Here is a 14,535-nt window from a genome sequence, read left to right as displayed (position 1 = left end):
GTCCTCTCTTAAAGTAGCCAACCAACCAGACAATAGAGGCTTCCCTGATAGCTCAGTTGGTAAAGAATCTGCCTGCAATGCAGGAGACCCCAGTTTGATTCCTGGGTCAGGAAGATCTGCTGGAAAAGGGATAGACTACCCACTCCAGTATTCTTCGGCTTCCCTGGCGGCTCAGCTGGTAAAGAATCCACCTGCAATGCGGGAGACCTGGGTTCGATCCCTGGGTTGGGAAGATTTTCTGGAGAAGGGAAAGGCTACTCATTCCAGTATTCTGGCCTGGAGAATTCCATGGACTGTATCGCCCATGGGGTTGCAAAGAGTTGGACACTACTGAGTGACTTTCACAACCAGACAATCCAAAATAATACCTTGCGTATTGAGTCAAAGTTTCCATAGATGGCAGATCTAAATCATGCTCAACCTACATCTGAGAAGCTGTATGGAATAAATTTAGATTCTGAATGTATTGGCTTGGGAACCCCTCATCCAAATCCTTACTTCCACGAAGACATGATTCCTAGATTTTTGTCATCAAAGAAGTTCAATCATTTCTTCAAATAGTTCAGACTCAAATGTCTGACTTCAATCAGCACTCCACTAAGAAAAAACTGTGGGAAGGGTAACACAGGAACTCACTTGCATGTTGGAATAAAGGACTTACACCACTTGGTTTCCCTAGAATAAGTGAGGCTCCAGAAAGCATGAAAGCATAAGACATTAGAGGGGAAAGCTAGAAAAAGTGGGGGAATCCTGAAGCAAAATTTATCTTAAGAGCTATACAATTGTGGGGTCTTCATTGGTAGTCCAGTGGCTAAAAACTCTGTGCTCCCAAGGTAAGGAATGAGTGTGATCCCTGGTCAGTGAGCTAAAATCCCACATGCCAATACTGCCAATACATGCCAAGGAGGACCAATACTACTGCTGGGAAAATGAGAACCAATTTCAGGATATATATTTTCATCAGCTCCCTCTAGAATTCCTAATTCTGTCAACATATAAAGCTACAATTCTTGTTACTTATTTGTGTTACAGCACATTGCATCTCAGTGGCTGGTTCACCATAATGTCTCTTTGCTAGATTGTGAGTTACTTGAGGATTGAGATAGTACTTCGTTACAGTTTTAAATCCTTGAAATAAAACACAATGTCTTAATGGCATATAATATGTGTTCAATAAATATACATTGAATAAATAAGCAGAGGGACTTAGATAGGACACAAGAGCGAATTAGTGTGACAGATCAACTAGATTCAAAGAATTTTAGAGATGACCGTCATTGAAAAAGTGAAATACCTAATTATGTTAGTGATTAGGCCCACGTCTTTGAGTTCTGAGTTTTTCCTACCATATGATAGTTGGGCTATAGATACATCTACCCACTCCCCCAGTATTAATAGAATTCTATCCCTAGGGATTTTTTTAAGAGATATTCTTGAACAAGATGGCGATAATAGAACAAGAAGTATGATATTCCCTTCTATAATGCAGAACCATAGTTTGGAGTGGAGGTGGTTACAGGACCAATGAATGTGTACTGTTTCAAATGTTTTAAGTATTCTGATATGTGTACCTCTTTCTATATGTATTTATAAACATGTTTTAAAACTATAAATATATATGTAAATAAACTGTTTATTGAATACAATTGCTAGAAGTAGTACAGTTTTTCTCAGCACCACAATAATTCCATGAAAAAAGAAAGAAAGAAGGAAAGGAGGGAGAGGAGAGGGGATGGAGGAAAGGAGAAAGACTTTGGCCACCTGCCCAAAAAAATATCCAACAATCAGCATCATAAAAGCACATGGACCAAACTTTAAGAGACTCATGCTTGGCATAGCTTTTCTGCAGCTTCGTAATTGAACAGACATTAAATTGCTATTCAAGTGGTTCCTCTGCTAAGAAATGACAGTCACAAGTATGTATGGAAAGTATTTCCATCCTGAAGTGTTTTTAGACAAAATACAGAAATTGTTGGTATCAAATGAAAGAAAATACAAGAAACATTTTCTCAAGTGGTCTGTCCTTCTCTAATGTCTTCCTAAGCTTTGAAAATATACTTGCTTTTTTTTAAATCAAGGGCTTTTGTGTAGTTGTGTGAGAGCTGGAGGCAGAAATGGAAGAGACAAGGCCAGACTCTGGGTAATGGAAATACATTGTTAAGTAAACAGTTACTGATGACACCTGTGCTTCTTACATTACCTTGGGATAAGTCAGTCTGGCAGGTGTTCTCTTTTTGGCCAGGAACCCAGCCAGTATTCTGCTGAAATGGGATTTCAAGAGGAGCCTGATTACTCAGAATTATACTATCTCTCATCCCCAGACTGAGGAAGTCGATGGAGAAGAGGAAGAAAGTAAGACTGGTTTCTTAGAACTGTATTCAACTCGTGTGGGAACAGGCTCAACACAAGGGAACTAAACCCGACCCCATCATTTTATCACAGCTGAGTCACTTTATCAGGACATCTGGGGAATAAATTAATCTGAATGACTCCACTGTGTTCTGTTCCTCTTAGGATGTCTTGCTTGATTAAAGAAGGTGGGATGTATTACCACATTAAGGGTAACCTATTTTTTTCCCCCAATTTTCCACAAATCTCCTAAGTAGCAAACAAGGAAATGTGAAGACGCATTGAAAGTTTCTAAACTGGCAGTTATTGTTGGAACTATTCACTGGAATATGACATTTTAACACAGGTCTGTGTCTCTTTTTTTTCTCCTTCTTTACTCTTTTCTCCATTTTTTTCTTTTTCTTCTTCACTATTCTTCTTTACTCTTTTTTTCCCCTCTTTTTTGATATAAAAAATTTCTCTAGAGTATAAATATTCAATATTATTAAATAAACACAGGAACTTTGCAAGCAATATTTTATACCCCCACTCTAAAGCACATGCTGTAGTATGTGAACTGCAACTCCCCAATGGCTATCTATGCCTCATATGCTGGGAAGCCGTTACCATATGAACTATTTCTTTTTCATATTTGACATATGAAGCTCTGATTTAAACCATTAGTGAGGCCCAAATGGTTTTTCTCTCTGTTCTACTGTCCCTGAAATAAAACACTTTGGTGAAAAACTCTCACTTAAACAGAATGCAAATATTTCAGTGCAGTTTCCCCAGTGTAGAATGAAGGAGACTTTAACAGGCTTCTGTGGCCAAAGAAGCATGGAAAATTCCAGGTTAAACAAGATCTTATTATAGAACTCATTAGTGCCTTTCATATGCCAGACTGCATTGCCAAACTCTAGGTAGGGACTATAGTAAGCTGTATTTCTTAAACTAACCTATCCATGGAATTATTCATGCCATGGGCCATCTGGTGGTGTGAGCGTTTGATTAAACATTCTTTGAGAAATGCTGGTTTGAAGACTGCACACACAGCATTAGCTGGCAACAATACATAAGAATCCACTTAGCACATTTTCTACATTCGATGAAAACCCCCTAACTATACAGACGGTTATGTTCCCAAACCCTGAAAAACTTCAAAGGGAGTTTAAAGATTCTCAAAGCCCTTCCCTGTTTCCAGCTGCGAGAGCAGAACTTGGCATCGCGAGAGCAACCACAGAATGAGTCTTGCCATTTTGAAGACAGTCCCTAACTCACGAACGTGCTCTGAACTGGGTTATTGGTAAAACTTCTCCAAAATCCTTTTCACAGCTGTTCCACCACCTTCTTCCCCCGTCCTTCTCCCCTTCTCAAGGATGAGGGGTGGCCACACGGGAGACTAGCTGGTGAAGAAAGGGGACCACTCTAGCTGCTTTGCCCAGGCTCAGGTAAACAGCCCTAAGGGGCAACATCTCCTCCTCCTTCTGCTAAATTACAGCAGAGTTGAGAAATGCACATTTTCTCCAGAGCATACGGCCATTCCAGATAAACAGAAAAAGGGAGAATCTTTTTTAAGCTTTGATTACTCACATTAACAATGTATCCAATTAGCATGGCACTAGATATAGCTGAATAAAATGTGGTCCTCTTTTGAGAACAAAGGCAGTACCTAGAGAAGAATAGGTATTTATGCCCAATATGATAAACACTTCACTAAATGTATAAAAACACTTGAGGAACCAAGGACACATTTGTCAGCTTTACTGGGAATGAGAGATGCCAAGAAAACTTTCTATAGAAGACCGCACAACCTGCATTTTAGAAGATGAAAGGGTGTCTAAAAGTAGCAATCAAAAATGAGAAGGGTGAGGAAAGCAAATGAGGAAAAACACAGGGTATAAAATAATCCTTGGGCATTTGGGCTTAGAGGACACGTTTACGATAGATACATTACTATGCAAGAATGAACCCAGAGTGTAAAAAAGGCTGGGAAAGACAAAATGGGCCACAACATGGAGGCCTTATGTGACACGTACATGAGTTTGGGCTTTACCCTGGCCATTATAAGAGCTCCTATAAAACTTTAATCAATTCTGAATTCCCTTTAGGTTGATCTTTCTGGTAGCAATAATGCTTGTGGAGAATTAAGAGAACAGAGTGGTCAACAGTGTCAGATACACCGGAAAGTGGTCTCATAATTTGAGGACTAAAATATTCATTTGATTCACTAATTCATTCATAAGGAGGTTAAGGGTGATGCTGGCCAGACCTCTGACTATAATGCATTAAAGAAAGTGAATGAAGGTAACGGCTTAGACGAAAAGGACTAAGATCAAACAGAGTAACCCCAGAAAAACACTTTTATAAGAGACTAAAAGGAAGATCTTACTCTAAATGAAGTCTAATCAAAAAAGCATAATTGAGAAAAAAGAAAAATTGTTCTTATCAATATATAATGTGCCATTACATACTATTAAAGCAAAGTTACTCAACTACCCTACAAAATAAAAATGCAATAGTAGGATGGAAGGCATGTGACTGATCTTTAAAAACATTCCTGTGATTTTAACATCCTTTAGGTGCATTATATTGAAATGCCCTGCCTGTCCTTTCATTTCTGACTTGACTGAACATAGGAAAACTAAATTAAACTGGTGTCGGATAAGATAGCTTGATGGGCTAAGTGTATATGTGCTGTCCTTAGCAGAAGTGAGAATTCTTAATCTGTCAGACAAATTGTTATATTTCTGTTCATCTAAATCTGCAATATAGGTTATAGTGTCACATGAAAGAGAATAAAAGGTGGGGGGGAATCTTTCTATATCCAACAGCACCAATCAGTCATTTCCCCAGATCTTTTCAGTTCAGGCCTTAGGGAAAGAAACTCTCAGCTAAGAGCCAGCTGTCCTTTTCAGTTCTGCCTATTCCTCATTATGGTTGGTGCTAACTTCTAAGAACCCTCCCCATGTACGTGAGACATACTGTACATATTGTACCAAGGGATCTTATCCGTGTATGTGAGACATACTTCAGTCTAACATCCCCAAAGTTTCCATTTTTCATAAAACCCAGAGGCAGTTTTGACATTTACACTCAAAACATATGTGCTGAGAAGTAAATGCATCCATGTAATCAGACACACCACTAACAACCAAGAACGACTTAAGAGACAACAGAAGTAGCCAGAGAATTTTACTTCATCCTGTTTACTGTTTCACCCAGAATCTGTTTTCTGTATGAGGATGTAATGAAAATATGTCCTAATCTGCCAAAGACGGTGACTCAAGGACTCTGTTAAGTAGAGGGAGGGTGACCTCAGAGAGTTAGACAAAATTGGGTTGCAATCTAAGCTTCTCTCTTCCTCTCAGCACGTAATTCAACTTCAAGTCTTAGGTTCCTCAATAAGAAACCTGCCTAACAAAATCACCTGAAGAACAATGGCAGACCACCCCCCACCCTAGTGCAGAGTCAGTAAAGGACAATTATCTTCTCTATTGCATTTTGCCTTTCCTTCTTTAACAGTCCTTAAGATTCCATGCCTTCAGATTTCTTATCAATGAACAAGGGAGCAGGAACCAATAGTATCAAGGCTTAAGTGTTTTCAAAGACAATCTTCAGGAGCTGCACTTACTATCCTAAAATTTAAGGTACTACTCAGCAGAATTAAGTGATGCTGTACTTTAAATAAGACAAGTGGCTCAGTTTTGAATCTTGAAATGAATTGCAGGACTATGAACTTTCTCATAGACTCTACAAGAAATTTCAGTAACACTGGAATAGGTAGAGGTGAGACAGGAGACTGAATAGAATGAGTTTTGAAGTTCAAAAAGGAGCAAGTACTGGTAAGAAACCTGATGAATTTTACTTACTGCATCATCCAATAAGTTTCCTGTACTCTTCTTTCCAGAAGACTTTGAAGAAGGAGAAGGTGAAGGAGAAGGGGCAGAGAGTGTTTCTTCTTGTTCTATCTCTTTTTCCAATTTTATCAAACCAGGAGGTTCCACACCATACCTTTTTAAAAGACATCAGACAAGTAAATATGCATAACTTATAATAATGATACAGTTGACATACATTGCATTAAATTATGAACACCATAGGACCAAAGTGCTAACTTTTCAAAATAACACTAATTTCTTTTCTGGCATTCTGGTAGGTACTTAAATTGGCACCCTTTAAAGCAGGAAAAAAAAATTTATATATATACATACATACATACACATACATATATACATATAAAAATTATATATATATATACACATACATTTGTATATATACACACACACATATGTTTACATGTTTACAGCTATATGTGCTCAGGGTCCTCAGTTGCTTAGTTGTGTCTCTTTTGTGACCCCCTGGACTGTAGCCTGCCTGGCTCTTCTGTCCATGGAATCTTCCAGGCAAGAATACTGGAGTGGGTAGCCGTTTCCTCCTCCAGGGGATCTTCCCAACCCAGGGATCGAACCCATATCTCTTGCGGCTCCTGTGCTGGCAAGCAGATTCTTTACCACCGCACCATCTTGGAAGCCCTCCTGGTTCACAGACTGTGTCTTTTTGCTGGCACCTCGTGTGGCAGAAAGGGTAAGGGGTCTCTGTGAGGTCTCTTTTATAAGAGCACTGATCCCACTCATGAGAACTCCCTCCTCATCCCCAAAGCCCTGCTTCCTCATATCATCATAGCAGGCATTAGGTTTCAACAAACTATTTGGGGGGACACAAACATTAAGCCCAGTCTAAAGTCCTAACTTCTAGTCCCTAATTTCAGAATGTGACTGAATTTGGAAATAGAGTCTTTCCAAGGAGGTAATTAACGTAAAATGAGGTCATTAGGGTGGGGCCTATCCCAATATGTCTGGTATCTTTATAAGAAGAGGAAATTTGGACACAGACAAATACAGAGAGATGTCCATGTGAACATGCAGGGACATGACCATCTACCAGCCGAAAGAGACAACCCGGAAGAAACCAACCCTGCGGATACCTTGACCTCAGACTGTAAGAAAAGAAATTTCTGTTTAAGCCATGCAATCTGTGGTACTTTGTTAAGGCACCCTAGCAAACAAATGCCGTCAAGAATTTGCCAAAGTTTCATTAGTCACTGGCATTCTGCTATAACTTTTAGAGGAAACTTACACTCTAGAAAACCAAAAATGTTAAATTTTATGTCAAAATATCTGTTGGGCAGATTTTTAATTTTCAATACATCATTTTATAGTGAAATGTCATTAACATTTTAACATAATTTTATTGCAATACTGAATAATTCTCTGGAATTTATCTTTTATGTTTTTTCTTTTCTAAATGAGATTAAAATCTGTTAATAGTAAAAGGAGTGTATACTTTATAATATAGTACACAGCATATAAATAAAATCTTAAAAGTATTTAATAGTTAATTACATCTCAACATTTAGTACTTAATGAATCAGTTTCTATATACCGCTTTCAATCATTTTCTATTAATTGCTTCCAAAACCTGCAAAGGCATAAAAGAGGTTGAGGATATCCAAGCAGAGGCTGATAGCAGCTAATACATACTCTTCAGGTGACAGCCTACACATCAGTGTGTGTGTCATAGATGATGAATCTGCAGAAAAGAAGGAACCCCAAGGGGCTTCCCAGGTGGCACAATGATAAAGAATCTGCCTGCCAATACAGGAGATGCAGGAGACACGGGCTTCAGTCCCTGGGTTAGGAAGGTCCCCTGGAGAAGGAAATGGCAACCCACTCCAGTATTCTTGCCTGGAAAATCCCATGCACAGAGGAGCCTTGCAGGCTACAGTCCATGGGGTTGCAAAGAGTCGGACACGACTGAGCACACATACACAGAAGCCAAATCTAACTCCATTGTTTCGCCATAAAAAACATCTTCAAGGTTCCTGACAAGCACAAAATCCACAAGTCAGAAAATAGGCCTGCTCCAAATTTGCTGCACTCTCTCTCAGATTGCAAAGTATACACAGTTGAACCAGGAAATACTGCACGGGTCAGTATAAAATCTTGCAGGACAATATATACATCACAGAAAGTAACAATGAAGGCCACAGTCAGAGCTTCCAACAGTATAAATACAAAAAGCAGGTATGGGTTAAGGGGAAGCTTAGGTCTGTTTAAAGTCATGGCTAAAATCAGACCCAAAGATCCAAGAGAAAACACCAAAATTAAGGCCAGGCTTTCATGGACAAAGGTCCATTTGGTATTAAAAAAAAATGCGGATGTCATTGTAGTTAAAAGTTAGTTACAGCTATATATAAAAATATATATGAACAGACTCGTAAGAACCTACAAAAATAAATTAAAAGTCTCCATGTAATACATTGATGAGTCAATAACATGAATTACCATGTTTTAGATTTTAGATTTTACTAGCTTAAATTTCAAATTTTAGATTTTAGATTTTACTAGCTTTAAATTTCAAATTTTGGATTTACTAGCTTTAATGATATTAGTGCTGTAACTGAACTCCTATTTTGAATATAAATTTTTTAAAGATGGAAATAAAGTCAGAGTCAAGTTGAAAACAGCAAACTTTCCAAATAAAAGTTCTTAAATGAATTTATAGAGAATAAATTCACTGTTAATTGTATAACTTTATGTACTCAGAATAATGTAGAATGGGTTACACAGCATCATAGATTATGCTCTCAGGAACAACATAATGAAAGCATTTATAGTGTTAGTGAGAAAGAAAATGAATACAGAGAAACAGAAATGATTTAAAATAACAATATTTTAAAATTATATGCTGTAAATTTTAAATGTCATAGCAGTTTAAAGACAGAGATATAGTTGTTAATAACATTCATCTCTCTCCTAATCATATTTTCCTTAGAGTAAATATGAAATTGATTTGAGTTCCTAAATGCATATCAATTGTATATTATAATGCCTAGATGGAGGATACCAAAGATAATTCAAGAGGATCTTTGCATTCATGTAGTTATATCCTTTCAGTTTTATAGAATAAATGAAACAGATCCAGAGAAAATACAGAACTAGCTAGGAGCAGGACAAAGACACGATACAGGTTTTCTGACTTCAGGTTTTCTCTGATATTTCAATCAGGTGATCACATGTTAAAAAGAGGAGGAAAAAGTCACTTGGCAATTAAAAAAAAATAGGCTATGGATTGCCTACAAAGTAAATAATCTATATAGAGAGAATAAATATGTTGGCAATATGTCCAGTACCTTAGTGTGAGTGAATAGCATATTAAAAACATTGTTAAATGTAAAAGTTTAGATTATCACTCTCCTGTTCTAATGGTTTGTTCATTTAACTGACATCACACACACGTCAAGTGCTCTTTGAGATCTGGAAAACATACCAGAATTTGGTACAAAACAGTTTTAACTGGCACAACTCAAATAATAATTGCTGTTTTGATAACTGCTTCTAGTGAACAGAGTAATTTTTAGCTACATAAATCATTAGCTAAAAGACTTTAGGCACTATTTATCACATTTCAGACCTTTTAAACAGATTAGCCAGTTAATAGGACGTTTGTAGAAACATGCAATTGACTGCAGATTCTGTAACAGTAGAGACCACTGTCTGATTCACAGCCGCCTCAGCAGACAGTGCAAATCCTGGCACACAATAGATACTTAATAGCTACTGTTTGAATGGAAAAAAAACCCTGGATTTTCCTATAACAATGTGTTCAGGTTCCAGAAATGAGTCAGAGTTCATTGTTTTGGATCTTTAAATGTGTATCACTTTAATAAAACATATCAACATTAAATGTAAATAGGTGCCTTATCCCTAAAAAGTATTCTTCTAGAAGACTTTAAACCTTATTCAAAACTAAAATACATTTTTAACTTTCTAGAGCTCACTAATTACACTTTACTCAACACAGCGTCTCATACTGTTGACAAGTACCAACAATATTCACTTGGCAATCTGGGTATCATTTTTCCAAGGCAGACTTGAGCTGACTGTGCCATTAACCTACTCTTTAAATTTAGCAAATCACCTAACCTCTAAGAGTCTGTTTTCTATCAGGAAAACAGAGGTGAAAGTGACCTGTCCTAGAAGTCTGATGTAGCAGAAGAGGGGGAGAGAGGGGGGAGGCAGGGAAGGAGGGAGGAAGAAGAAAATTAAAAGAATAACTGTAAACTGAATGTCTTCCATGTGTCTGGACCATTGGGGCATCTTGATACACATTATTTCTGAGTCTCAGTTTTATTTCATGAAAAAATGAAAATTATAACTCCTGTGTTTCAATACAGTTAAAAGGAATGAAACAGTATCCATTACACACCCAGTACAGTGTCTGACACAGGGCACCATCTCTGAAATGACTATTGATAACTGATGTATCAAAGTTTGCACAACCAGGAAACTGCAACATTGAGGTGCTTTTGCTGAAGTTTTAATTTTTAAAAATATATTATGCCATCCAATGACATAATGAAACAGCCTCATAATTAAGGTGTAGTGTTATTTATTATGAGAAATGGGATACTCCCGCTATATCAATAAACATGGATGTCACAATCATCAGCAATTCCAGTCCTTTAATATGAGCTCCTGAGCCCTAAGAGCACTCAGGAAGGAAAGGATTACCTGTGAGCCAACAGCCATTAGACTGCAACCCCAAGGAAGCTCAGGATGTGAAAAACAGGATACTGGCCCCAGATAGCTGAGATGCATGTGATAAGGAATGATTTCAGTGAGCCCAGACTTTTGCATCTTCTCATATATAGAAAAACACTAAATTCCTTAACCTGAGATATCTGGCTTCCTTTAATTAAAAATAATCTTTTGATGTTCAGACTGTATGTGTGTGTGCTAAGTCGCTTCAGTCATATCGGATTCTTTGCAACCCTATGGGCAGTAACTTGTCAGACTCCTCTCTCCATGGGATTCTCTAGACAAGAATCCTGGAGTAGGTTGCCATGCTCTCCTCCTGAACCAGGGATCAAACCCGGGTCTCCGTCTCCTGCTTTGGCAGACTGGATCTTTACCATGGGCCACCGGGAAGCCCATGATGTTCAGACTACTTGCCCTTTGGGGTAAAACTTCTACTTAACCTGGCTCCTCCCCCTGCCTCCTTGGAGCAGTTCTCTCAGAGTCACTTGAGATGTTGGCTCCCAGGCATGAAATCCTAAAATTCCCACTGCATAAAGCATAACTCTCAGCTTTTAGGTTGTGAATATTTTTCAAGTTTACAATATTATTTGTATCTTTTACCAAAAACTCACATAGGCTTCCTTTAAATTAATTTTCTCAGAATTGTGGGATAGCAGGAATATCTCAATGCTGAAGCATAGCAGAAGTTATAAATTAATTTTTGCTACTAAGTCGCTGGATGAACTTCACCAGGCAATCCTTTTTAATCCCTCTAGACTTATTTAAATTCTTAGTTCCAACAAGGTATTTTTTGTTATATTTAATATTCTTAAGAGAATAACATAAACTGGGCAGTGATGCTAGAGGAATTTAACACACTAGAATTCACAGCCAATTAAAAGTCAATCATATTGGAAAATATAAATTAGGTCAATTGGAAAATATGATTTCATTTGTAATTGTAGGTAGATTCATGCCACCTTTTAGAAACAGGTTGGCTGGGTTGAACATTTTTTTTTCCTTTTAATGTTTTAATAAAATGAAATAATGTGAAAAATGTTTATTAAAGTACCAACAGGTTCCACTCCATGTCCGAAACAAAACAAAGTTTGAATGAAGTAGAAAACAACACCACATATGGAAAACTGTGACCTGGAGATTTTTCTTTATCTGGGAATGCTGAAAATTAGCTATGCCACTGAACATAGAAAATCAACACTAAGCCCCAAATCTCTGCTTATACTGGCTTTTGAAATACTTCAAGCTGTATAAGGTATAGTCAGCCAATCCTGAAATACACACTTAAGTACGACTCATTGGCTTCCTGTCTGTCTGGAGATGTCAACAGGCTGTAAATCATGAAATTCCCCTTGGGTAAGGGCCCTGCACCTGAAGCCAACTTAGTCACTGAAAGGTCTATTTTTTTGCTCTCCAAAAAGCTGCTTCATTCTGGTTTCCATGATTAACCCTATCCCACGCTACATTTTGATTTTGTCTAAACGGTTTTCAAAAATATATACTGCTGCCTATTCTCATTCAACTACAAGATTTCAAAGCTTTGTAGGAGAAGGAGCAGCTCTTGCTTTCAAACTGAATAAGGGTCAGCTACTGCTGTATAGGGCTTCCCTGGTGGCTCAGCTGGTAAAGGATCTGCCTGCAATGCGGGAGACCTGGGTTCGATCCCTGGTTTGGGAAGATCCCATGGAGAAGGGAAAGGCTACCCACTCCAGTATTCTAGCCTAGAGAATTCCATGGACTGTATAGTCCTTGGGGTTGCAGAGTGAGACAAGACTGAGTGTCTTCCACTTTCACTGTTGTCTATCCTCGCCCGACTACAAGATTTCAAAACTTTGTAGCAGAAGGAGCAACTGTTGCTTTCAAACTGAATACGGGTCAACAAAAGACAGCAAAAAGGTTGCGTCTGCTAAAACCAAATCTTTTTATCTGTAAACCCCAGTGATATGAAAGTAGGGAGAATACTGAAAGAGCAGTGTCGTTTTCATCATTTTTGGTCTCATTCAAAAAGTGCTAGGGAAAGGGCCTTATGGTTAATAACTTTATGATGAGATCTTAGAAATAGACTTTACATTTTTCTGACATAGGATATAACTTTTGAGATTGGTCTAGATGAAATAATTGAGCCTCCAAACTAAGCCCCAAACTAGAAAATTTACTCAAATTATTTACTAGATGATAATTTTCAAAGAAAAGACATCTAGGGCCTATATTCAGAGAAGGCAATGGCACCCCACTCCAGTACTCTTGCCTGGAAAATCCCATGGGCATAGGAGCTTGGTGGGCTGTAGTTCATGGGGTCGTGAAGAGTTGGACACAACTGAGCTACTTCACTTTCACTTTTCACTTTCATGCATTGGAGAAGGAAATGGCAACCCACTCCAGTGTTCTTGCCTGGAGAATCCCAGGGACAGAGGAGCCTGGTGGGCTGCCGTCTATGGGGTCACACAGAGTCGGACACGACTGAAGTGACTTAGCAGCAGCAGCAGGACCTATATTATTAGACCTGGAGGGATAAAGTTTAGACATTCCCCTTTCTTTAGGCATATAACAGATCACTTATAGATTCTTGCAAGATAGTTTTTGCCCCATTTTTATTCTGCTTTAAAGTCTGGATGGAAGTTTCACTCAAATGAAAACAAATTTTATTCTTAGCAGTAAGAGTCAAGTTCTTTAAATAGGATGAGTTAACTAATAAGCCTGGTATAAGAATATTTTCTTTTAAGTAACATTTCATTATGTCACGAATTAAAATGGGAAATATTCACAAAGTATATTTCTTTTGAATGGTCATAAATTTTGTTCAAAATGAAGCACTCAAAAATAAAAATAAAAAGCTTCCCTCTGATGTCGACTATTCATCATAGCCCCAAACAAAAATAACAAAAGTTCTTTTTTACTTTTATCATAAAGCTAATCTTAATTTTTCACTCTTAAAAAAAGGCTGAATTCATAGTAACTTTTTTTAAATAATGAATATCAAAACACTCTCATTAAACAGATTTTTGAGGTTTTACTGACCTGTTTTTGCTGAGTGTTTTACTTTGCAGAAGGCAAACATGAATATTTTACACAGAGAAACTGACGTGGTTTCTGAAATATTAACAGAGGGATTTCACAGTGATGATACCTCTTTGTAGTTGAAAATAAAGAGAAGTTTTACCCATGAGAGCAAAAATAAGTGGTCTCATTCTCCCATTTCAGAACTCAGAGAAGCCCACAGCTCTCAAGAGAGCTTTACAGAGGGTTCCCAGGCAAGGAATAGGGCAGAGAATTAGAAACTTTTAGTTAATCATTTCTGAAGTGATGCTTTTAAAATGACATTTATGTAATCTTGAGAAATAAATATTTCAGATCAAATATAAAAAAGCATTATCTATCAGTAGAAAAAGTACAAAATTCGCAACATTGTGTTGGGATTTTGTCATGGTCAAACTGCATCTGTTGTGTGTACAAATTAATGTTGTTGATTTTTGAGAGCTCTCCAAACAACACTTCTAGTTTTGGTTAATGCCATCTTAATTCAATAATGCTATCCTAATTCAACACCATGGAAAAGTAAAAGGGAAAGGAAGCACATACAATAATCTAGATAAAGGTTTACTATGTCAAA

At 37.6% G+C, this 14,535-nt stretch overlaps 1 protein-coding gene and 1 pseudogene across 8 annotated transcripts in view; both read right to left on the bottom strand.

Annotated features, from left to right (window-relative positions):
* Positions 1–14,535, bottom strand: part of GAS2 (growth arrest specific 2) — a 168,212-nt gene that overhangs the window by 63,485 nt on the left and 90,192 nt on the right. For all 8 annotated transcript variants that reach the window (XM_043875190.1, XM_043875238.1, XM_043875242.1 and 5 more), the window contains one exon: positions 6,198–6,339. In XM_043875190.1, the coding sequence (XP_043731125.1) occupies positions 6,198–6,339 (142 nt within the window). The remainder of the gene's footprint in view (positions 1–6,197; positions 6,340–14,535) is intronic.
* On the bottom strand, positions 7,780–8,558 carry LOC122675996 (annotated as a pseudogene).

This window comes from Cervus elaphus, chromosome 2 (genome assembly GCF_910594005.1).
Source record: "Cervus elaphus chromosome 2, mCerEla1.1, whole genome shotgun sequence".
Taxonomy (NCBI): domain Eukaryota; kingdom Metazoa; phylum Chordata; class Mammalia; order Artiodactyla; family Cervidae; genus Cervus; species Cervus elaphus.
This window is presented reverse-complemented; position numbering and strand designations above follow the sequence as displayed.